The 25,557-nt window shown below is 50.0% G+C and overlaps 1 protein-coding gene across 7 annotated transcripts; it reads left to right on the top strand.

The window, feature by feature from the left end:
• Window positions 1-1,172: 1,172 nt before the first annotated feature.
• Window positions 1,173-21,362, top strand: RLBP1 (retinaldehyde binding protein 1). Of its 7 annotated transcripts, none has more exons than XM_078854834.1 (8): window positions 1,173-1,252; window positions 7,438-7,499; window positions 8,051-8,179; window positions 11,097-11,301; window positions 13,699-13,877; window positions 15,860-16,018; window positions 17,326-17,436; window positions 19,729-21,362. In XM_078854834.1, exons 2-8 carry the CDS (start codon window positions 7,488-7,490, stop codon window positions 19,885-19,887), a joined length of 954 nt encoding a protein of 317 aa, XP_078710960.1. In that variant the 5' UTR covers window positions 1,173-1,252; window positions 7,438-7,487; the 3' UTR covers window positions 19,888-21,362. The 7 variants fall into 7 exon arrangements, with proteins under 7 accessions (XP_078710960.1, XP_078710963.1, XP_078710961.1 ...); XM_078854837.1 differs by lacking the exon at window positions 1,173-1,252 and adding an exon at window positions 6,086-6,106; XM_078854835.1 differs by lacking the exon at window positions 1,173-1,252 and adding an exon at window positions 6,172-6,275.
• Window positions 21,363-25,557: the final 4,195 nt, after the last annotated feature.

Below are 25,557 nucleotides of genomic sequence, written 5' to 3'. Positions count from 1 at the left end.
TGGAATTCGGTGAACCGTGCGTACGAACGCCTGGCCACTTTCGACGTTACACTTTTGAAGGCGAATTAAGTCGTTGCTCGCGCCTGATGATTGCTAACCACCTCCCACGTGACGTAGAGAGCGCTCTAAAGTAGAATCTCCCCAACGGTCTGTTCAGGCCAAACGGGGGATCTTTGTATGTTGAACCTCAACTCGCACCGTACGTAGCCGACCGTGCGGGATATGTGGTGCGCAGGATACGTCCGTCGCGCGTAAATATACGTGGCGATCCGCCTGTATTCTATAAAACTAAACCGGATTTTTTATTTTATTCTACTAGGTAAAGCCCACTGAGCCATGTAGCTCTTTTTCAGAAGCGACCTGGCCACAAATGATAGCTCAACGAAGTGGCTTAAAATGTGGAAATTTACAACAGTGGAGGGAAAAACCGGAGGACCCGGAGAAAAATTCACGCGACCACGGGGAGAGGGAGACACGCAAACTTCAAATATACAGGCGGGCAGGCTCGGGATTGAACCCACGACGAGGTAGGCAATTTCAAATGAAGACATTAACATCATCATCATCATCATAGGCCATCATCAATCCACTGCTGGATGAAGGCCTCATCCCCCACCTCCCTCCCTCCCCCCGCCCCCCGCAAGCCATTAACCATCTCACACAAATTCCTACCAAGTTGGCACCTTGCGCAATTATCCGATTACAAATCGCAACAACACCTGTGGCCATTTACAGAGAGCCCCGGAGGACCGCGCCGCGACAAATCCTCCCCGCGACGAGGAGGAGGAGGTGTGAGGAGGAGGTGGCAATGCCGTAAGGAGCCCAGCCGTGCCGTGCTTGACGTCACGCGGGCAAATCCCCCTCCTCGCGCCGTGTGATGGGATAATCCCCGCAGTGACTGGATGATGCAGAGCCCCCCACCCCCAACACCTCCCCCCACCACCTTCTACCAAACCAAAAACAAAGCGCCCCTCCGCCTCCGCACCTTACCCCCCCCCCCACCACAACGCACCCCCACGACCCCCTACGCCCCAAACTCGTCACAATCACGAGGGCAGGTCCTACAAAGTCGGAGGTCTCTGGAACGAATCTTCCCCGTCGCGTCACTCTTCCAGCCCAGACGTTCCGTTCGCCTACGGAGTCCGGTAACCTCCTGGGCCCAGCCACGTGGTCGTCTCGCAAACAGAGAGACTGAGAGCGAGAGAGCGAGAGAGAGAGAGAGGTGGAGAGAGGAAATCACTTGTCATTTTGGGTGAGAGCGATCACGAGAGGTTACTCGTCGTTTTGAACGTCATCAGTGTCATCTTGTGTCGATGATAATTGCATACGTCATCAGTGTCATCTTGTGTCGATGATAATTGCATGCGTCATCAGTGTCATCTTGTGTCGATGATAATTGCATACGTCATCAGTGTCATTTTGTATCGATGATAATTGCATACGTCATCAGTGTCATCTTGTGTCGATGATAATTGCATACGTCATCAGTGTCATCTTGTGTCGATGATAATTGCATACGTCATCAGTGTCATCTTGTGTCGATGATAATTGCATACGTCGTCAGTGTCATCTTGTGTCGATGATAATTGCATACGTCGCCAGTGTCATCTTGTGTCGATGATAAGTGCATACGTCATCAGTGTCATCTTGTGTCGATGATAATTGCATACGTCATCAGTGTCATCTTGTGTCGATGATAATTGCATACGTCATCAGTGTCATCTTGTGTCGATGATAATTGCATACGTCATCAGTGTCATCTTGTGTCGATGATAATTGCATACGTCATCAGTGTCATCTTGTGTCGATGATAATTGCATACGTCATCAGTGTCATCTTGTGTCGATGATAATTGCATACGTCATCAGTGTCATCTTGTGTCGATGATAAGTGCATACGTCATCAGTGTCATCTTGTGTCGATGATAATTGCATACGTCATCAGTGTCATCTTGTGTCGATGATAATTGCATACGTCATCAGTGTCATATTGTGTCGATGATAATTGCATACGTCATCAGTGTCATCTTGTGTCGATGATAATTGCATACGTCATCAGTGTCATCTTGTGTCGATGATAATTGCATACGTCATCAGTGTCATCTTGTGTCGATGATAATTGCATACGTCATCAGTGTCATCTTGTGTCGATGATAATTGCATACGTCATCAGTGTCATCTTGTGTCGATGATAATTGCATACGTCATCAGTGTCATCTTGTGTCGATGATAATTGCATACGTCATCAGTTTCATCTTGTGTCGATGATAATTGCATACGTCGTCAGTGTCATCTTGTGTCGATGATAATTGCATACGTCGTCAGTGTCATCTTGTGTCGATGATAATTGCATACGTCGTCAGTGTCATCTTGTGTCGATGATAATTGCATACGTCGCCAGTGTCATCTTGTGTCGATGATAATTGCATACGTCGTCAGTGTCATCTTGTGTCGATGATAATTGCATACGTCGTCAGTGTCATCTTGTGTCGATGATAATTGCATACGTCATCAGTGTCATCTTGTGTCGATGATAATTGCATACGTCGTCAGTGTCATCTTGTGTCGATGATAATTGCATACGTCATCAGTGTCATCTTGTGTCGATGATAATTGCATACGTCATCAGTGTCATCTTGTGTCGATGATAATTGCATACGTCATCAGTGTCATCTTGTGTCGATGATAATTGCATACGTCATCAGTGTCATCTTGTGTCGATGATAATTGCATACGTCGTCAGTGTCATCTTGTGTCGATGATATTTGCATACGTCATCAGTGTCATCTTGTGTCGATGATAATTGCATACGTCATCAGTGTCATCTTGTGTCGATGATAATTGCATACGTCATCAGTGTCATCTTGTGTCGATGATAATTGCATACGTCATCAGTGTCATCTTGTGTCGATGATAATTGCATACGTCATCAGTGTCATCTTGTGTCGATGATAATTGCATACGTCATCAGTGTCATCTTGTGTCGATGATAATTGCATACGTCGTCAGTGTCATCTTGTGTCGATGATATTTGCATACGTCATCAGTGTCATCTTGTGTCGATGATAATTGCATACGTCGCCAGTGTCATCTTGTGTCGATGATATTTGCATACGTCATCAGTGTCATCTTGTGTCGATGATAATTGCATACGTCATCAGTGTCATTTTGTGTCGATGATAATTGCATACGTCGTCAGTGTCATCTTGTGTCGATGATATTTGCATACGTCATCAGTGTCATCTTGTGTCGATGATAATTGCATACGTCATCAGTGTCATCTTGTGTCGATGATAATTGCATACGTCGCCAGTGTCATCTTGTGTCGATGATAATTGCATACGTCGCCAGTGTCATCTTGTGTCGATGATAATTGCATACGTCATCAGTTTCATCTTGTGTCGATGATAATTGCATACGTCATCAGTTTCATCTTGTGTCGATGATAATTGCATACGTCGTCAGTGTCATCTTGTGTCGATGATAATTGCATACGTCGCCAGTGTCATCTTGTGTCGATGATAATTGCATACGTCGTCAGTGTCATCTTGTGTCGATGATAATTGCATACGTCGTCAGTGTCATCTTGTGTCGATGATAATTGCATACGTCATCAGTGTCATCTTGTGTCGATGATAATTGCATACGTCATCAGTGTCATCTTGTGTCGATGATAATTGCATACGTCGTCAGTGTCATCTTGTGTCGATGATAATTGCATACGTCATCAGTGTCATCTTATGTCGATGATAATTGCATACGTCATCAGTGTCATCTTGTGTCGATGATAATTGCATACGTCATCAGTGTCATCTTGTGTCGATGATAATTGCATACGTCATCAGTGTCATCTTGTGTCGATGATAATTGCATACGTCGTCAGTGTCATCTTGTGTCGATGATAATTGCATACGTCATCAGTGTCATCTTATGTCGATGATAAGTGCATACGTCGTCAGTGTAATCTTGTGTCGATGATAATTGCATACGTCATCAGTGTCATCTTATGTCGATGATAATTGCATACGTCATCAGTGTCATCTTGTGTCGATGATAATTGCATACGTCATCAGTGTCATCTTATGTCGATGATAAGTGCATACGTCGTCAGTGTAATCTTGTGTCGATGATAATTGCATACGTCATCAGTGTCATCTTATGTCGATGATAATTGCATACGTCATCAGTGTCATTTTGTATCGATGATAATTGCATACGTCATCAGTGTCATCTTGTGTCGATGATAATTGCATACGTCATCAGTGTCATCTTGTGTCGATGATAAGTGCATACGTCATCAGTGTCATCTTATGTCGATGATAATTGCATACGTCATCAGTGTCATCTTGTGTCGATGATAATTGCATACGTCATCAGTGTCATCTTGTGTCGATGATAATTGCATACGTCATCAGTGTCATCTTGTGTCGATGATAATTGCATACGTCATCAGTGTCATCTTGTGTCGATGATAATTGCATACGTCGTCAGTGTCATCTTGTGTCGATGATAATTGCATACGTCATCAGTGTCATCTTGTGTCGATGATAATTGCATACGTCATCAGTGTCATCTTGTGTCGATGATAATTGCATACGTCATCAGTGTCATCTTGTGTCGATGATAATTGCATACGTCATCAGTGTCATCTTGTGTCGATGATAATTGCATGCATGCCGGTCATTATCACCGTCGTCGTGATCATCAATTACTTGCACACCACGTCAGAGTATCACGATCGTTGCCATTAACGTGGAGGTCGTCGTGTCGTACATACCTGCACATTGTCATCATCGTGATTGCCATCATCATCATGGTTGTCATCATCATCATGATTTTCATCATCATGATTGTCATCATCATGATTGTCATTATCATGATTGTCATCATCACCATGATTGTCATCATCATCATGATTGTCATTATCATGATTGTCATCATCATCATGATTTCCATCATCATGGTTGTCATCATCATGATTGTCATCATCATCATGATTGTCATTATCATGATTGTCATCATCATCATGATTGCCATCATCATCATGATTGTCATTATCATGATTGTCATCATCATCATGATTGCCATCATCATGATTGTCATCATCATGAGTGTTGCCATTATCATGATTGTCATCATCATCATGATAGCCATCATCATTATTGTCATCATCACGAGTGTCATCATCATCATGATTGTCATCATCATCATGATTGTCATCATCATCACTTCATTTCAACATTCCATCATGAACTTAATCATTCTCGTCATTATCATCCTACTCGCATACATGCCTGTCATGATGATGACCAAAATCATCATCATCATCATCATCACAATCATTTGCATACATATGATGATGTACGTATGGATGTTGAACTTTTTCGCACTGTGCAAAGCAAACCGGATGTGCGGGGGAAGGACAACAAACTAAACACAAAAAGCAGTCTTAAAGAAACGAGTTTGCAATGTAGATTTAAAAAATGACCATCATTATGTACGTTGAACTATCACAGTCGTCGTCGTCATCATCATCATCATCCTAATCGCACACTCAACTATCAAGACCACCATCTGCATCACCGTCATCCTGCTCCACCTGCATGCCGCTGTCTCCCCACGTGCAGTACTTTTTAGGAACGCATCCCCGACGTAAATCGGGGTATTGCGTTATTACTGCGGCCGCCGCGTGGCAGCTGAAATGGCCAAAATACAATTGAGAAATTAGCACCAACAAAAACGAATCTGGTTAATCTAACTTACAAGGCCATTGGTTTGTGAGCTCCTGGGGATATAATTTATGGATGACGCCATGACAGATCATTATTGCAACTCGGCCATACGTCATTTGGCAGAGTTAAAACAAAACTAGACTTTAATAAAGTCTTCGCTCGGCTGAAACTTTGACATCAACAGACTCCCTAACCCTACAATCAGACGGTGACAGGCTTGCGGATGAGTAGCTGGAGTAGGGTGAAGTCGCAGCCCCTGAAATGTCATGCTCACTCCACTGCTGGGGGAAGGGCCTCCGCTCGAGGCAAGATCGAGAGAGAGAGAGAGCGGTAACGAGACGCGCAGAAGAGAGATGGAGGGAGAGCGAGGGAGAGGTAACGATACACACACACGCAGTAGGGGAGACGGAGTGTGATGGAGAGAGAGAAAGAGCGAGGGAGATGGAGAGATGGGTAACTTACACACGCAGAGGAAAGATGGAGGGAGAGCGAGTGAGAGGTAACGAGAGGCGCTGACGGAGTTTGAAGCTGAGCAATGGGAGAGGTAAACTTCACATGCAAGAGAGGGGAGACGGAGGGAGATGGGGAGGGAGAGGGTCGGGAGAGTAAACTACACACGCGCAAGAGAGGGGAGACGGAGGGAGATGGGGAGGGAGAGGGTCGGGAGAGTAAACTACACACGCGCAAGAGAGGGGAGACGGAGGGAGATGGGGAGGGAGAGTGACGGGAGAGTTAACGACACACGCGCAAGAGAGGAGAGACGGAGGGAGATAGGGAGCAACGGCGCGCTAAGCGCAGAGGCGATCGGCATGAGCCCCCATTCAGAGCGGCGCGCCGTGCCATGTCCCCGGGGTAACCCTAACAACAGCCAGTGCGCCGTGCCGCTCAGCTCCGCCCCGCGAGGTTTGTTCCGAATTCCCGCTCCGTCTCCTGGGAACGCGCGAGCGCGCTCTCTGTGCTAGACGCGCGCGTCGCTGAGTGCCACCGTAAGCGTTGCGTACGCGCGCTGCTGGGGCGAGCGGTGTTAGCGAGCACCTATTGAGGGTCGCGGCATCTGCTCGAGAGGGTGGGGGGGGGTGGCCAGCAGCCCCCGCCCGGCCGCCTTTGTCTCGCCAGTGCTGACGTATGTTGGCGCACCGCGCCAGGTGCTCGTTTCGAGGCTGAGTCGATGACGCAGGGAAGATGTTGGGACCGACTCTGACGTGTTTCGCTACCGATGGTTATAGCCGCGACCGGGAATCGGACTCGAGGCAGAGAGACAAAGAGATCGAACAAGGGGGGGGGGGGTGGGCAGACAGAGATGAGACTCAGATAGGTATTGACAGAGACACATGGGACGCACAGACACTTGAGGCAGGAGGGCATCAAGATGCAGGGGACAGAGAAAGCGACTCAGAAATGGAGACAGGGCCTATGAGGCGCAGTAAGAGACATCAAAAGCCACTGGAGCTATGCACTTTTAAATCTCGATTGGAAACTCGCTTCTTTAAAACTGCTGCTCGTGTTTCGTTTGTTGTCTTTCCACCGCACCGCCGATTAGCGCAGTTGGCTACGTACGGTGCGAAAGAAGCCCAACATGCATGCAGATATAGACAGAGACGCAGGAGACACGGAGTTAGAGAGAGAAAGAGACACACACGGCGAAGAGAGGCGGTCTTGTTGCGCATGCGATTAAGTCGTTCTCGCTTGCTCCGTGTTTGTCGCAGGCGCCTGACTCCTCGCGGCAACTCGCGGCCTCCCGTCGCGCCAGACGACCATGTCCGAGGTGGTGAGTCCCCAGCGTGCACTCCTGGGGAGGGAAGAGGGCGCGTGGCGTCGCGTTATTCATCTCGACGCGAACGCGTGGGAGGGAGCGCCCAGCCGCCGCGGAGTCTAATTGAAATGTCTCGCGCGTACGTACGGCTGAGTGAGTGTGGGTGGGTGTCGTGACTCCGTGTGCCTAGGCGCGCGCGCGTGCGTGTGTGTGTCTCGAGGTATGGGGAGCGGTGGTGTAGCGGTTAGCGCGCTGCGCTACGAACCCGGCGACCCGAGTTCGATTCGCGCTCACGGCCACCACCTACACCTGTGGCGATTATCTGATCCGATCCTGGGGAAACAAAGTCGGCCGGGAGTGGTGTTGCCCCCCCCCCCACCGTGTGCTGTTCCGGCCTGTATAGGTGCTCGCTATCAGCACTTCTCCCACCAGTCTATACGGGGGGGTCTTTGTGTGTGTGTCTCTGCGTCCCTCTGTGTGTCCATCTCTGTGCACACGTGATGCCTTAGGCTAACTTGTGCGCGCGCGCGCGTACGGAATTGATGCGTGCGCGCGTGTCCGCCCAGATGGGTTCGTTCCGAGTCATCTCGGAGGAGGAGCAGGCCCTCCGCTCCAAGATGGACCGCCTGACCCCGCGCGACCACGGGCCCGTTTTCGGGCCCTGCAGCAAAGTCCCTGCGCACACCCTGCAGAAGGTGACGCGGCCAGGCGCTGATCGCGTTCAGGAGTGTAATTCGTGGTGATAAAACTGAAAAACTCGTTTTTAATGTGTGTTATTTTTAGCAGGTAAGGCACCGCTGAGCGATGTTGCTCTTTTTCAGAAGCGACCTGGCCCACCACAAATGATCAGCTCGACAGAGTGGCTTATCGCGTGGAAATGTGTAGCGGCCAAACGCTCTAAACGCGTGGATGTTGATTCTTATAAATGTGGAGGACAAAACCCGGAGGACCCGGAGAAAAAATCCACACGACTACGGGGAGAGAGACACGCAGACTCCAAATATACAGCAGGCGTCAGGGTTGGATGGAAGAACAATGCGCCGAGATTGAAGAACTAATTAAAAAACATGACAATTTTACTCTGCACAAGAAGCTCAAAGAAGCTGGTAACATCTACAGACCAGCCCCAACAGCTACCTTGTATGCGGACAACAACCAACCAATCCTAAATAAACAAGAAAAAATGGACACCTGGACAAACTATATACACAGGCTCTATGGCGCCATTAGAACACCTGCAGAAAAAGACCAACAGATATCGAAAGACGCTCTACACATTTTAACATCAGAAGTAGAATATGCAATCAAAACAGCTAAGTCAGGCAAAGCGTGCGGGCCCGACACAATCCATGTAGAATTGCTCAAACTATTAGACAGTAACAACATACGACAACTGACTAATTGGTACAATCAAATATACAATGGCAATAAAATTCCATCCGACTGGCTACAATCCATCTTTGTGGCCATACCAAAGAAAGCAACAAGCCGGAAATGCGAGGACTACAGACTGATAAGCTTGATGAGCCACGTGCTGAAAGTCTTCCTGAAGGTGATCCAACAGCGCATACGCTCCACATGCGAAAATGCATTGAAGAACACACAGTTTGGCTTCTGCAAAGGACTAGGCACAAGAGAAGCAATCTTCTGTCTACAGATACTACTACAGCGATGCTACGAACATCAGAAAGAAGTGTACATCTGCTTCATAGATTACGAGAAAGCCTTTGACTCAGTCGACCACGACCGACTAGCAGCTCTATTAAAACAACTGGGACTAGATAAAAACGACATCAACTTCATCATTGCTCTTTATTGGAAGCAAACAGCCCAACTCCGATATGACAACGAATTGACAGACCCAACACCAATACAAAAAGGTGTACGACAAGGCTGCCCACTTTCACCCAGTCTTTTCAACATCTACTCGGAGCAGATTTTTGATCGAACACTAGCAGATAAAAACATTGGTATTAAAGTCAATGGACAATACATCAACAACATCAGGTATGCCGACGACACTGCACTGCTGGCCGATTCGGAACAAGACCTACAACAAATCTTGGACGAGGTTGCCACAGAGAGTCAAATATGGGGCTTACGAATTAATAAAAAGAAAACAAAGGTTATGAAGGTCAGCCGAACTACAAGCGAAATAACAATCAAGCTTGGTAGCGAAAAATTGGAACAAGTACACCGATTTAAATACCTTGGTGTAATCATTGACGATCAGTTGAACCATGAAGTCGAAATCAAGAGCAGAATTGAACAAGCAAGGCAAGCATTTATTAAATGGAAAACACTCCTTGCAGACCGCAACTTGAGTACATCACTGAAACTGAGCACACTGAAATGCTACATCTGGTCAATTTTGCTGTACGGAGTTGAGACGTGGACACTGACAACAACAGCAACAAAAAGGCTCGAAGCTTTCGAGATGTGGCTGTATCGAAGAATGCTGAAAATCCCATGGACAGCCAAAACCACCAATACACAAGTTCTGCAAGATATGGGCACTGACAGGCAACTGCTGAAGACCATCATTAGCAGGAAGTGTTACTACCTAGGCCACATTGCCCGAAACGACCACAAATACCAGCTATTAAAGCTAATCCTGGAAGGAAAAATCGAAGGGAAAAAACGACCAGGACGGCCAAAAACGACATGGCTCAGTAACATCAAAACATGGCTACAATTAACAACAGCACAAACTCTACACGCCGTGCTAGACCGGGACCAATATCATCGTGAAGTCGCACACGCCGTTAGGCAGCACTAAAGAAGAAGAAGTCAGGGTTGGGATCGAACTCACGACCTCCTAACCTCCTGTACACCAGGCGAGGTAGTTAACATCTCCTAGCCACCGTGGCGCCCATGGTGGCGTGATTTTGCTTCGAGGTCGGGATACATTTCTTACAGAGGAGGGCCCTTGCCTGTAACCATCATGCAGTTCAACCTGGCATTTCTTGAAGTGAGTCCCTGGCTCTGCTGATGAGATATCGAATGCCGAAACCGGTGCAGAGTTTGCTTGTAATGAATCAATGTTGCTGATGAGATGCGCCCATCAGAACGCCGTGCGGCCGATGGGATGTGTGAAATATGCTTGCTGTTGATGTTGCCAATTTTACTGATGCTGCTGATGCCACCGCTGTTGAAGACGCTGCTTGCGATGATGCTGATGGTGCTTCTTTTTCCTCTTCTGCTGCTGTTGATGATGGTGATGCTGCTTCTGCTGCTGATGCTGATGCTGCTGATGATGGTGATGCTAGATGCTGATGATGATGCTGATGATTCTGCTGCTGCTGCTGATGATGATGATGATGTTGGTGATGATGATGCTGCTGCTGCTGATGACGACACTGCTGTTGATGATGATGCTGCTGATGATGCTGCTGCTGCTGCTGTTGATGATTGATGATTATACCGCTGCTGCTGATGATAACGATACTCGACTAGTGATAATGATGATGCTGCTGATGATGATACTGGTGATGATGCTGCTGCTGCTGATGACGACACTGCTGTTGATGATGATGCTGATGATGCTGCTGTTGATGATGCTGCCGCTGCTGCTGATGATGACGCTGATGACGCCGGTACCGTCGGCGGCAGGCTCGCGACGAGCTGAACGAGACGGACGAGCGCCGCGGCTCTGCCGTTCAGGAGCTGCGCGAGATGATCATGGAGAGGGCCGACACGGACGAGGACTTCTGCATGACCGTGGCGGCAAAGATGCGTGCCAAGGACGACGCCTTCCTCCTGCGCTTCGTGCGCGCGCGCAAGTTCGACGTTCCGCGCGCGTACGACCTCGTCAAGGGTACGTGGAGGCACGTGCTCCCTTGCCCACGGTGTATTCCGCACAGGGACAGGGGGTGGAGGGGGGCGGGAGGGAGGTGCTCTGAGAAGCCTCGGCGCAAAGGGCGCTTCGTCATGAAGAAATTTGCTTCATCGAGACAAGACACAAAGCATTGCCATCATTATCAGGCAGCCCGGCCCGCGAGAAGCCGCAGACAAAAGCGATAGCAGTGGCCGGGGGTTGGTGCTGGCCACAACACAACGATCCATCGTGCACCGTGTCAGCCTTAATAGGCGCTCGCTAACAGAGAGAGTAATACGGCGTTGTATGTGTGTGTAGGTAGGTAGGTGTTGGCAAAGCGGTAGTGTAGCGGTCAGTGCTGCGCTACGAACCTGGCGAGCCGAGTTCGATTCCCGCTCACGGCCAACACCAGTGACGATTATCTGAACCGGTCCCGGACCTCGCCTAGGTCGACTCAGCCTCAAATGAGTACCTCGTGCGGTGTGTAAACATCGCCACTGGGGAGACAAAGGCGGTCGGGCGTGGTGCTGGCCACCCGTCCCCTCGTGTCCCGTGCAGGCCTTAATAGGTGCTCGCTAACAGCACTTGCCCCAGCAGTCTGTTTGAAGGCTATACGGGGGATCTTTGTCTTTGGTGGCATCTCTACACACCTCTTCGTACCACAATGAGCTGGGCTCGTAATGAGCAACTCTCTAATTACGGAATTGTTGGTGCGACGTGGGGAGGAGAGGGGGGGGGGTGCAGCCGCCCCCCCCACCTCCCCCCACCCCCACCAACTGCCCCCCCACCACCCCCACCCCCATCAACTGCCCCCCCCACCTCCCCTCCACCAACTGCCCCCCCCACATCCCCCTCCACCTCCCCCCCACCCCCACCAACTCCCCCGCCCACTCAGCCATCTCTGGGGCAGATGCGAGATCCGATTAGAGACGCACGTGGTCTCTTTAACGCACAAAGCCTGACACACGTACATTAGCGATATCAATACACACACACACACGCGGCACACACACACACACATGCAGCACACACATGAACCTCGTGGCGGATACCCCGGGGTCCCGAATAAACGGAAGTCAAAATCGTAATTAATCTATTTACTTTTGACGACTCCGTCCCACCGCGCACACAAACGCCGCGACCCGCCTGGCGCGGATCGTTCTGTTGTCACGTCGTGCCCAAGCGCAGCAGCGAGCAAGAATGCGCAGAAGAAACAAAACTTTTAAACTTCAATTAGCGCATCGTGTAGAGCCCGTCAAGAGGAATAGATTGCCGTGTCGTTCGCCTTCAACAGACATAAAATGACGTCGCAACGCAGTTTGTGCGAGAGCCGGGGGCTTATGGGACCCCGGGGTCCCGCCATAAGGTGCATATACCTAACCTGGCCATATCCACTGCTGGATGGAGGTCTACCGTGGTCATCTCTAACTGTCCGGCTTTATGTGTCAATCGCTCACGGCAGTGAAGGAATTTCCCCGTGCCCACCCCCGACAGCAGAGAGCGGGACAGGGGATATATTTTCCAGAGCTCAGCCCCGGACAGCTCCGTACGAAATAAAACCCTGATTAAAAAAAGATGTACAATTTGTTTATTTGACCGAGTAAGGTTAGGCACACTGAGCTATATAGTTGTTTTTTTACAAGCGACCTGGTAACAACTGATAGCTCAACTGAAGTGGCTTATCATGCGGAAATGTACAGCAGCCAAATAATCTGAACGCCCGTTGATTCTACATGTGGAAGGAAAAACCGGAGGACCCGTAGAAAAAATCCACGCGACCACGGGGTGAGAGAGACACGTAAACTCCAAATATACAGCTGGCGTTAGGGTCGGGATCGAACCCACGACCTCCTGTATACCAGGCGAGGTAGTTAACATCTCCTAGCCACCGTGATGATGATTAGAGAGAGAGACACGCAAACTCCAAATGTACAGCTGGCGTTAGGATCGGGATCGATCCCACGACCTCCTGTATACCAGGCGAGGTCGTGAATATCTCCCAGCCACCATGATGATGATGAGAGAGAGACACGCAAACTCCAAATGTACAGCTGGCGTTAGGGTCGGGATCGAACCCACGACCTCCTGTATACCAAGCGAGGTAGTGAACATCTCCTAGCCATCGTGATGATGATGAGAGAGAGAGAGACACGCAAACTCCAAATATACAGCAGGCGTCAGGGTCGGGATCGAGCCCACGACCTCCTGTATACCAAGCGAGGTAGTGAACATCTCCTAACCACCGTAATTTAAATGAATTACCTTTCCCATAACACTCCCTTACAATGCCCTCGCGACTGCCGTTGCGTAATCACGCCCCCCTCTTACGCACACGTGACCGACTGCCCTTCCACACGAGTGCCGCCCTTCCCCCCCTCGATCTGCACCCCGTGCCAGGCTACGTGCACTTCAGGGAGCAATATCCGGAGCTGTTTGAGAACCTGTGCCCCGAGGCGCTGCGCAGCACCATCGAGGCCGGCTACCCGGGGGTGCTGCCCTCCAGGGACAAAGAGGGCCGCGTGGTGCTCCTCTTCAACATCGAGCACTGGGACTACCAGGAGATCACCTTCGACGAGGTGAGGCGGTCGACGAGGTGTGGGGGCGATCACCCACCGCAGGTGCTGAAATCGACGACGAGATGGGCGATGGAGGTAGGCGACGTGGTGGGTGTTTGCGGAGGGAGGTGATCGGGGTAGGCGATCGAGGTAGGTGATCGTGGAAGGTGATGAGGTCGGTGATTATCGAGGTAGGTGAGTGATGAGGTGGGCGACGAGGTAGGTCGTCAAGGGAGGTGGTTGAGGTAGATGACCAGGTAGGTGACGAGGTAGGTGAGTGACAAGGTAGGTGACGAGGTAGGTGACGAGGTAGGTGACGAGGTAGGTGAGTGACGAGGTATGTGACGAGGTAGGTGAGTGACGAGGTAGGTGACGAGGTAGGTGAGTGACGAGGTAGGTGACGAGGTAGGTGAGTGACGAGGTAGGTGAGTGACGAGGTAGGTGACGAGGTAGGTGAGTGACGAGGTAGGTGAGTGACGAGGTAGGTGACGAGGTAGGTGAGTGACGAGGTAGATGACCAGGTAGGTGACGAGGTAGGTGAGTGACGAGGTAGATGACCAGGTAGGTGACTAGGTAGGTGAGTGACGAGGTAGATGACCAGGTAGGTGACGAGGTAGGTGACGAGACGAGGTAGGTGACGAGGTAGGTGATTGGCCACTGCGGCCGACTCGAGCCACCGGTGTTTGATCTCAGCGGGAGCAGTCCGGTTAGCGGCTGTGCGGGGGAGTTTACTTTAAACTGACTCTCTTGTTAATATCGCTACGCTTTAAGCGTGAATGCAATTTTACGAAATAATTGCTTCTATTTTACGCCTGTAATCGTGGAATGCGTTGATGTTGTCTGCCTGCTTCTTAGCTCAATGGGCTTTACCCTGGGGTTGATCTTCCACTAAGCTCATGATCCACCCCAAACCGCATCCACTGCACAAACCATGGCAGTAGATGCGGATACCTGTTGCACAAATGTTAAATTCTAGATTTGAATTTCGATTTAAATTCCTCTTGATATGCAAATTCCTTTGTCAAGGCGCCCCTTCCCCCCTCCAACCCAGCTTAAATATACGCTGCCAAGCATGGTGGTGCCCATTCAGACGCTGTATTTCCGACAGACCTGTTCTTCACCTGAGGACAGCTGCTTGCGTTGTGGCCGAAACGTTGTGAGAATGATTTTATTATGTTTTATTTTTATTATTTTATTATTTCTCTTCTACGTGACTTTACCGAAAGAACCAAGAAGATCTAGATTTGAAGTTTGTGAAATTAAGTCGGTGCAATGAAATGTGAAATTAAGTTTGTGAAATGAAATGTGAAAATCAACAACTCTCCCGTGTGCGATGGCGGTCATCCCGAACAGAGAACGTGCAACGTGCAATGACGCAATGCCCCGATCCACAAACACGCAGGCGACATCACAGAGACGACGATGCCACTCCACTGCCCACCTGCATGTGAGACTGTAGCCGTCGCGCTGCCATCAACACCAGCAAGCCGTACGACAAGCAGCAAAACTCGGGAAATAAACTTCTGAACTGATGTATGGCAAAGACAAAGATCCCCCGTATAACCATTGACAGACTGTTGGTCCGGGGCAAGTGCTGTTAGCGAGCGCCTATGAAGGCCGGTACGGCACACAAGGGGGTGGGTGGCCAGCACCACGCCCGGCCGCCTTTGTCTCCCTTGTAGTGGCGATGTTTACACGCCGCACCAGGTGCTCATTTGAGGCTGAATCGACCTAGGGGAGGCTCAGGAGCGGTTCAGATAATAGTCGCTGGCGTTGGCCGTGAGCAGGAATCTAACTCGGGTCGTCGCGGGCTCGAAGCGTAGCGTAGCGCTGACCGCTAGGCCACCGCTCCCATTAACGTCTGAACTGATCTATGGCACTGCCACCACCACCACAGCGTCCATCTCGCATCATTCCCTTCCTCTTTTATATTTTTTCTCTCTTCTTATTTGTGTTGAGTTTGTTGATGGTTGTTGTTTTTTCATTCACGTCGCTCTCCGCAGATCCTGCGCGCATACTGCATCATCCTGGAAGACCTCCTGGTCAACGAGGAGACCCAGATCAACGGCTTCTGCATCATCGAAAACTTCACCGGCTTCAGCATGCAGCAGGCCTCCGGCATCAAACCCTGGGAGCTCAAGAAGATGGTGGACATGCTGCAGGTCTCTAGGCTGGCCGTGCTGCTGTTGTTGTTGTTGTTTTGCATCCAATTGGGATGACGCAGTAACGTAACTAGCGTGGGGGGCCACGGGTGCCTTGCCCCCCCCCCGCCTTCCACCCCCCCCCCCCGCTCCCTGGTGGCCAAAGCTACGAGTTGGAGGCTCCTCTAGACAATCACGATGAGATATATTTTGCAACAGTTTTAGTACTGGAAGCAACAGAGTAAAGAAACGTAAATGTAACGTAACGAAAAGTATGTTGCTTTGAACGACGGTAACTCGAGTTAAAATGACAATCGGACATAGCACTCCGTTTCAGGGATATTTATTGAATTTGGATACGCGCTGATTCTATTGCAACGAGTTAAGCACGGCACAGTAGTGGCTATATATTAGGCGAAGATTGCGCGCCCCCCGACAGCGTTAAACGTTCGAGACCGTGAGCATAACGATGATGTGACCAGGGCAAGAGAATCCGTAGATCTATAATAGCCTGGGTTGCGGACCGTGCGAGACAAATCAAACATTGTAGGCCCCCCCTGACCGATTGCTGCACCAACCTGAGCTGCTGAAAATATCGTAACTACGCCACTAGGAAGACGGCAGACTCAGCGGTGTCGGAGCTGGGATGCTCTTTGTCATTGGCATCACCGGAATGTGTTGTGGTACAGGCCAGCTGCCGCATACTGGCTGCAGAGACTGCATCATTGTCCCCCAGGGCTCTCTTGCTAATGAGACTCTATCCTGGTCTCCCGAGTTCTCACCCTGGTCAAGCAAGGTTGGCCGTGTCGGGTGGTGGAGGGTTGCGGCACATTTATAAATCACGCGATCTAATCCAAACATTTTTGATTATGAATACAACTCGTCACGAAAGCCTACGTGTTAAACTGAAGATAAACGTGTAACGTGAACACCGATAGGGGCACTTAAATACCCACGACGCAATTCAACGCGCAAAACCCAACTGTGGCACAACAGAACCACCCCCACACACCAGCACACACCATCATACATACCATCATACACCACCACCACCACCTCCACACACCATCACCACCTCCCCCCACACCAACGCACATCATCACACCCCACCACACCCCATTACCACACCTGCACACACCTCCACATATCATCACACGCCATCACCACCTCCAGAACCTCCACACACACCATCGCACATCATCACCACCACCACCATCATCACCACCTCCACCTACCTCCACCCATCATCACCACCTCCACACACCTCCATCGCACATCAACACCTCTCTCCTCCCCCTCCTCCTCGCACACGCCGCCGTGCGGTACAGGACTCCTTCCCCGCGCGGTTCAAAGCCGTGCACTTCATTAACCAGCCGTGGTACTTCACCACCACCTACAACATCGTGAAGCCCTTCCTCAAGGCCAAGCTGCTGGACAGGGTAAGTGCTGGGGTCTAGGAGCGGCGTAACGAACCTGGGGGCACCCTGGGGGTTCCGTGGCCCATGATGGCCAAAGCGACGAGTTGGACCTCCCCCCCCCCCCCCTGACAACCACCATATGTTTTCGACAGCAGTGTAAAAAAAAACCACAGTAAAGTATTTAAAAGATCAGGTTTAATTTAAAATTTTGGATGAAAATGCTTTCATTCAGTCGTTGCTGCATTTTCTGCGGGGATGGAGCGCCCCCCCTCCTCCCCCACAGCGCTAAATGTGCGAGACCGTGAGCGTAACGACGATGTGATTAGGGCAGGAGGAGCCGCAGAGAGATACATAATAAGCCGGGGTGTGACCGTACGAGACAAATTAAATATTGGGGCCCCACCGGACCGATTGTACCGGCACCCGCTGAGCTGACAACCAGGGACGTGCGGTCAGGGGAGGCAGGGGAGGCAGAGCCTCACCTGCCATACTCCAATGAAAATAGCTGTTACGATAAGTAAAAAAAAAGAATAATCAAATAAAATAAATATTAAGATTTTTCCACTGATCTGTGTTAGAAATGTCATTTCTGTACGGTTCCAATAATTGTATCGTCAAAATGGCCAAATTTGCGGAGCTCCGCTGCAAATACAGGAAGAGACGAGAGGTGAGGCAGCGACGAGCTCAGCCTCCCCTCTGATTGCGCAACCCCTCAGTAACTGGATGGAGCGCGGGGAATAAGCGCGTGCCTGTTACTATCTCAGTATGTCACCAATGTAATGTTTGTAGACCCCTTCATTTCATATCCTCGCCTTCCCTACTCCAGGTAACTTTTTTCACGTATGTGTATAGATATATTTAGGCTCGCTGGTCTCGTCATGAAACTGCAATGAAAAATCACCAGGGGAGGCAGCTATCACATCTGCCTCACTGAGGGGGGCGTGTCTAACACGCCCCCTTCAGTGAGGACACGCCCCCCTCGGTGAGGACACGCCCCCTCGGCGAGGACACGCCCCCCTCAGTGTGTGAATCTGGCTCTGACACGAGCCAGTGCCTCCCCAGCCATTGACCTCACCGCACGTCACTGCAATAATGTAATTACGACGTCCACGTTCCGCTTGGACGTCGTAATTACAACATAGGTGCATAGGTGAATGTGCGTCCACGTTCCGCGTGTACGCACATTCACCGGCCCAACATAGGTGCTCGCCAACAGCACTTGCCCCCAATCGCGTGTTGTACGTGTGCATGCTGAACTTCCTTCGCACCGCACGTAGCCAAACGCGCTAATCGGAGGCGCAGGGTGACTGAAATCTCTTAACACCCAATCCAGAACTGCAGAGGATCGTGGGAGGCGTTTGGCTGTCGAAGGCTATCCTGCATGGGAGATCTTTGCCTCTGTACGAGACGGCACTTGGCCCAACAGTCTGTTAAAGGCTATACAGGGGACCTTTGTTTTTATGTGTGAGACAGAGTGGGATGCTCGCTAAACTGCACCTGCCATAGTAGTCTGTTAAAAGCTACGGGGGATCTTTATCTTTGCTCGTTAACAACACTTGCCCCTAACAGCTTGTTTAAAGTTATATGGGAGATCTTTGTGTGACGTAATGGGGAGCGGTGGCGCTGTGACGAGCGCACGTCGCTACGAACCTGCCGACCCGAGTTCGATTCCCGGCTAGGTCCAGCTTAAGTGGCGATTATCCGAACCGCAATTCCCTCGGTAGACTCAGCCATAAAACGAGTTAGGGGCCGTCCATAAATGACGTCACGCACCTAGGGGTGGGGGGTCAGACATTTGTGACGATGTGTGACGAGGGGGGGGAGGTTTGAGAAATGTGACGTCACATCAAAATGCGCAACTTTAAATCAATATAGACAACACTTTCTACTTAATTAAATAGACTTTTTAATAAATGTTTTCTCCTGCAATATCAGAGTGCAGCGCCACATTAAATACGCACTACAATGACAATCGTTTAAAGCGATTTGAAGCATGTTTAATTTTTTTTGGGGGGGGGGGCAGAGCTTTGTGACGTCAAATTTGAGGGGCGGTCTGAATTTTTGTGACGCCGTGTGACGAAGGGGAGGGGGGGGGTCAAAATCGTCCAAAATCGCGTGACGTCATTTATGGACGGCCCCTTACGCGGTGACGTGTGCAAAAACATCATCCATCATTGGGGAGACAAAGGCGGCCGGGCGCTGGTGGTGTCGGCCACCATTCTTTGCGGTGCCGTCACCCACGACGGCCCTTGCCCCAACAGCCTGCGGAGGCTACACCGTGGGGGGGATCCTTTGTTTTTGGGATTCCCGCAGGTGCGCGTGCACGGCGAGGATCTGGTGCAGTACTACGCCGAGTTCGACGCCGACATCCTGCCCGAGGACTTCCGGGGCAACCAGCCCAAGTACGACGGCAAAGCCACGGCCGCCAAGCTCTTCGACAGCTCGCGGGAGAGCGAGGACACTGCCCTCTGAGTGGGCGCGCTCGCTCGCCCCCCGAAAACCACCCGCACCCAACCCGTACCGCCCCAAAAACCACGCGCACCCACACCGTACCCCCCCAAAAACACCCGCACCTACGCCGTACCCCCCCAAAAACCACCCACGCCGTACCCAAAAAAAATGCAACCTCACCCATGCCGTATCCCCCCCAAAAACCACCCTAATCCACACCATACCACCCCAAAAACCACCTGCACCCACGCCTTACCCCCCCCCCAACAACCATACACGCCGTACCCCAAAAAAATCCACCCTCACCCCTGCCGTATCCCCCCCAAAAACCACCCTAATCCACACCATACCACCCCAAAAACCACCTGCACCCACGCCTTACCCCCCCCCCCCCAACAACCATACACGCTGTACCCCAAAAAAATCCACCCTCACCCATGCCGTATCCCCCCAAAAACCACCCTAATCCACACCATACCACCTAAAAAACCACCCACGCCGTACCCCCCCCAAAAAAAACTGCTCGCACCTACGACGTACAACCAAAAACCACCTGCAACCACACGCCGTACCCCCCCAAAAAACCACTCACATCCACGCCGCACCTCCGAAAACACTCGGCCCCACTCTGTACCCCCAGAAACACTCGCAGCCACGTCGCACCCCCTCGCACCCATTTCAAATGATCCCCACCAATGAACAAATCCCGTAGCAGACATCACCGCTTCTCACCCCATCGTCCACCGCAAACACTCAACCACAGTGCCTAACTGTTCCTGTAGAGATAGAGAGGCGGAATGCCGCAAACGGCCTGGCGGCCGCCAGTGTTGTCATTCCCGTCGTTCGCCGTGTTTTTAACAGGCGCGCGTAGCCGTCTACTTTACTGTGAAGTTTTAAACGCAAACGTGGCATTGTCCCCCGCAGCAGTAGCGTTGTGTTGTTGTTGTTGGTTTGTTTGAGACGCGAAGGGACGCGGACAGGATGTTTACGCACGACTCCCGGCCACCTCGGTGTCTCTTAGCCTCTTTTTTCCCTCCTCTTTTCTCCACTACCCCCGATAACCGAGCCACGACGGGGCCGTGCCGAGCCAGCCCCAGCCCTGCGCGGCTTCAGGAGCCGGGGGCCCCCCAGGTTTTGTTTGTCCACTCGAAGACGCGTTGTGGGTCAGTGATGACAACGTTACACGCCGCCTTCGGCTCGTGTGCCGGCTGACCGTCAGGCTCGGTGAGCACGTCGTCACGACGGGCCGTGCTGGCGCTGCTTGACCTAGATGCAGAATTTCAACATTTGCCCTTGGGGCCAGATTAGCATAGTTAGGTTGCGGCACAGCACTGCGGAATCGCCAGTTGTGAAAACCATCCGTGCTGCGGGGGCGCCTCCTGCTGGCTCGGCTCGGATGTGGCCAGTGGAAAAAAAAGAGCTGTATCTCGTCGAATAGATGAATCAATGTGACTTCAGCTGTCCCACCTGGTTTTGAATAAACTTTATTGATCGATTTTTGTGAGCCCTTCGATCGTGTCTGAGAGAGAGGTCAACCGCCGGCGGAGAGACGGAGCGATAACAAAACAAAAATCGGCTGGGCGCAGAAGGTGCCGTGCCGATCGCTTTGCATCGTGGGACCGACCGCGAGAGATGACGACGGGTTAGGAAGGCCTCCATCCAGCAGCGGATTGAGCATGGCTGCTGCTGCTGATGATGTTGATTACCCGGTGACTCAGGCGTTTTACCGAAAGACCCAAAGAATATGAATTCCTGCAGTCACGAAAGCTTTAAGTCAAGATCGACGCTGAGAGGGCTCTGCTTGGGATACCATTGGCGAGTGGCATTTTTAAATGTAATTGATTTTTAGTTTAACTTAATTATTTATCGAGTCCCATGGCGTAAACAAGTGCAGTCTGCGACTCGTCACGAAAACAGCGTGATCACACCCATCCACGAAGCTCGCGAACACGCTCGTAGTCCACGGCAAGACGACGCTTTGAATCTGAACGGGGCCTCGCTTAAATACGTATGAATCTGACGGCAAAAAAGAAATAACAACAAACATTTTAACCAATTGATTTTGTTTATTGAAAATATTTAACCAGGAAAAAAAACACAAATCTTGTGAGCTAAAACATCTCGTTTATTTTTTTTACAAGCGTCCCGGAGGAATGACTGAATGAATGAACTAACATAAAATAATGAATGATAATTTCATTCACCCCCACCCCCCCTTGCCCACCAAATCGACCAAAGCACGTTGCATTCGACGATTTCAAACCGCATCAAAATCCATCATCTTCTCGCCGCCGTGCACCACAGTTGGGTCGGGACGTCATCTTAACATGTGGCAGTAGTTTCACTCACGACGACTTCCGCAAATTACACGAGGCAAACGATGGACTGGTTTCCACCCTTCTGAGACTCATCACGAAAAGTCAACGCGACTCTGCTGGATGAGCCCCGTGTATGTCATAACTGGCTCATGTGACTGCTGATGAGACACATGCAGGCAAAAAACTGGTCCATGCGACTCTGCTGATAAGACGTAGAAAGATGAAACCATGTCTAGGCCGACTGCCGAAGAGTCGCAACGAGAACAGAAACCAGTCCAGACAAAACCCCGCTGATGAGTCCCTGTAGAGGGCGAAACCGGTCCGGAGTTGTCGCATTTGAACGAATGACACGGGGAGTCTGGGAGGGCCAATCCGGCAGACGTACTCAAGATATTGTCCGATTTTAACGTGGATATTAGGGGGAGGAGAGTGCTACAGACTTCATGCGTTGCCCAGCATGTGCGTTTCAGAGCGTGCGTCTTGCAGTCAATACACCATACACATTAACGTAAGGCATGACGTGTAAGACGAGGCGATTAGGAATATGACTCTTGCTTTGTAACGTATATAAGGCGGTACGAGAATGGGTGTGCATGTGGGTAGGGGGGGGGGATATCAGACTTACAAGATAATGTACACGTTATTTCAAGAAAAGCAGAAGGCATGAACAAAATTGGAACTATAGACTGCACATAGTTTAGTTTTGTTGTTGTTTTTCGTCCAACTTTGTCGTTTGAATTATATAAACATTAATATTTCACCCCAATATCGAACCGGCAGCTATAGGCAAATGATGGGTTTCTTTGGTAAAAGCGCATTTTAATTAAAGCGGATATATATATAATATATAATAATACTGATATTATGATAACATGCCGTATACATAATATACACGCTAATGCATTTTACATGCCTTATATATTTTTTAAAGAGCAATTTTTTCCCCAAACAAAAGTCAAAAGCTATTCCCACGCTGCAACCCTCTTATTTTGTTTAATAACATTTAGAAGCAAAATCATAACAAAAACTAATAAAGAGTTAGTCAAGCATTTAGGTTCCTCATTGGCTGTTGAGATTTGGACACTGATCATAATAATACTATTATCTGTGATGCCTTCAGCAACATCACACGTGGAACGATTGTAACGTGTTAGTTAAAAAGGTTATTTTAAAAGCCCGTTTTTGAAATTAATTTACACTCATTTGTCTATCCACTGCTGGATGCAACTCCTTCCCCTCCCCCACCCCCATCGCCAAGCGCAATGGGGGTGGGTGGGAGGAGGGTAGCGGTTGTTTGACCATACTTCACCACGCTGGTCAGCGCGGGTTGGTGAAGAATAGCTAAGGGGTTGTTCAGATTTCACGTCGCCGTGTCTGGGAGTCGAACTCAACCGCCGGCTTCATAGCGCAGTGCGCTACCAACCGCTGCCGCACAACGCCACGATATATCCACAGATGTACGCAATTGAAAGTTACGCGTACGTTCATTTGTAACAACATCCTATGCATACCGACACTTAAACCTCGTGAGATATATCTTTAACCAAAACAAATGACACACACACACACACACGTACACACACGTAAACGCATGTACACACACGTACACACACACGTACACACACGCACGTATACGCACGTACACACACGCACACACAAAGGCAAATATCTCCCGTACCGCCGCATGAGGCTGTTGGGGAAGATGCTGTTAGCGAGCACCTATTATTAAGGCCTGCACGGAACATCAAGGAGCAATGTGGTCAGAACCACGCCCGTCCGCCTTTGTGTCCCGACTGCTGATGTTTTTCCACACCGCACTCGGTACTCGTTTAAGGCCGAGCCGACCTATTGGGGCCACAGAACCAGTTTACATCAAAAGTCGCTGATGTTAGGCTGTGTATTAAGAACCCAGCTGGGTTCGTAGTGCAGTGCGCTAACCACTGCTCCAACGGTCCCATCCCAAAGACAAAGATACAAAGACATACACACACATGATCACGTACACGCAACGTACAGGCACATTACACGATGCCCCTTAACACGTGTCCCGATATTTTAGGGGCCTTTTGCACTGGACTCGAAAAACAACCCCAACATTTCAACTTAAAAAAAGAGTCATTTCGCCGAGAGGAAGATTAAAAAAGCCGACGTTTCAGCCACTTAGTCTTCTTCAGGGTAACAAAAATAAATCGCGTGGCGAAGGGATATGACGGTTCATCCTCCCCCACGATTCAATATGAATTCAGGATTCGCCATTCAAAAAGAGGTCTTTTTTTGCACCGCGATGAAGATAGCGGTCTCTAGTGGCTGTGGAAATCACGTGACCCCATTGAACACGATGTAACAAAAATTGCATTCCATTTCGAGCAGGTCGATTTCACTTCCCTTAAAAGTTAATGATCAATTAACAGTCTAGTGTCACTCCACTGCTGGATGATGGCCTACACACGCCGTACGAATTGGGAAAAGGAGGGGGGTGTGGGAGCCGCGGATATCGCTCGGCACGGATGTGAGCCGTAGCCACCAGGAATCGAACCGAGGTATCCGGATTCGTAGCGCAGTGCGCTAACGACTGCGCCACCACTCCACCTTATTGTTTCTTCTCTTTCTAACAAAACGCCTCTAAACAAAGCGGAACAGCCATGGGTTTGTGGTGTTTCTTCTCCGTCCGTAATAAACAGAGCTTCCTTTCAGCCGGAGCTAGCCGGGGCTGAGCTCCTGAAAATATTTCCCCAGCCCGCCCATGTTGACGGGGGAATGAGTAAGGCGAGGGGGGGGGGGGTCCAGGGGAATTAGGGGGGGGGGGGCTGGAATACATTCTACGAGATCTCAATCAACCCCCCCCCCCACCCTCTTGGTGGTGACTTTTGGCCACGTTGGCCTAAGTCTGGACAAAGGGTTCACGTTGTCGAACACAGCGACACAGCGCCCTCCTGCGGACAAGCATGATAAGTGCTCTGACATTTCCAAAAGAAACAGATTTACAACAATGAAATGTACTTATTTTTTTTTCCCATTCCTCTTCTCTCTCAAAAAAATATATATACTGTGTATTTATATATATAAAAATATTCATACACATATACTCACAGCCACGGTAAGGTATATAAAAATTGAAGTTTAAAGCTGTCTTCGTCCGTGAACACGAGACACGTTCTCTTTACGTCATAAAGCGGCAGTCACGTGTCACTTCCTCTGGTTATCGATGGGCTATCGGCCCAGTGTTGCGGTATTGCCGTATTATTCAGATCTAGAGGATATGGCCTGACACTCCCACACGCGCGCACACACACACACGGTGACCAACGTTTTCTTTAAAATAAAGAAATATAAAAAAAAACAAGTGTGTGTTATAATCCGGACAATACGGTGA

The sequence above is a fragment of the Lampetra fluviatilis genome, chromosome 3, assembly GCF_964198595.1.
Source record: "Lampetra fluviatilis chromosome 3, kcLamFluv1.1, whole genome shotgun sequence".
NCBI classification, from domain to species: Eukaryota; Metazoa; Chordata; class Hyperoartia; order Petromyzontiformes; family Petromyzontidae; genus Lampetra; species Lampetra fluviatilis.
This window is presented reverse-complemented; position numbering and strand designations above follow the sequence as displayed.

Excerpts from the sequence above, each read along its gene's own strand:
- RLBP1 (XM_078854834.1), top strand. Across the intron at positions 8,180-11,096 it reads CTGCGCACACCCTGCAGAAG|GCTCGCGACGAGCTGAACGA; the intron begins GTGACGCGGCCA and ends CGTCGGCGGCAG. Across the intron at positions 13,878-15,859 it reads AGGAGATCACCTTCGACGAG|ATCCTGCGCGCATACTGCAT; the intron begins GTGAGGCGGTCG and ends CGCTCTCCGCAG.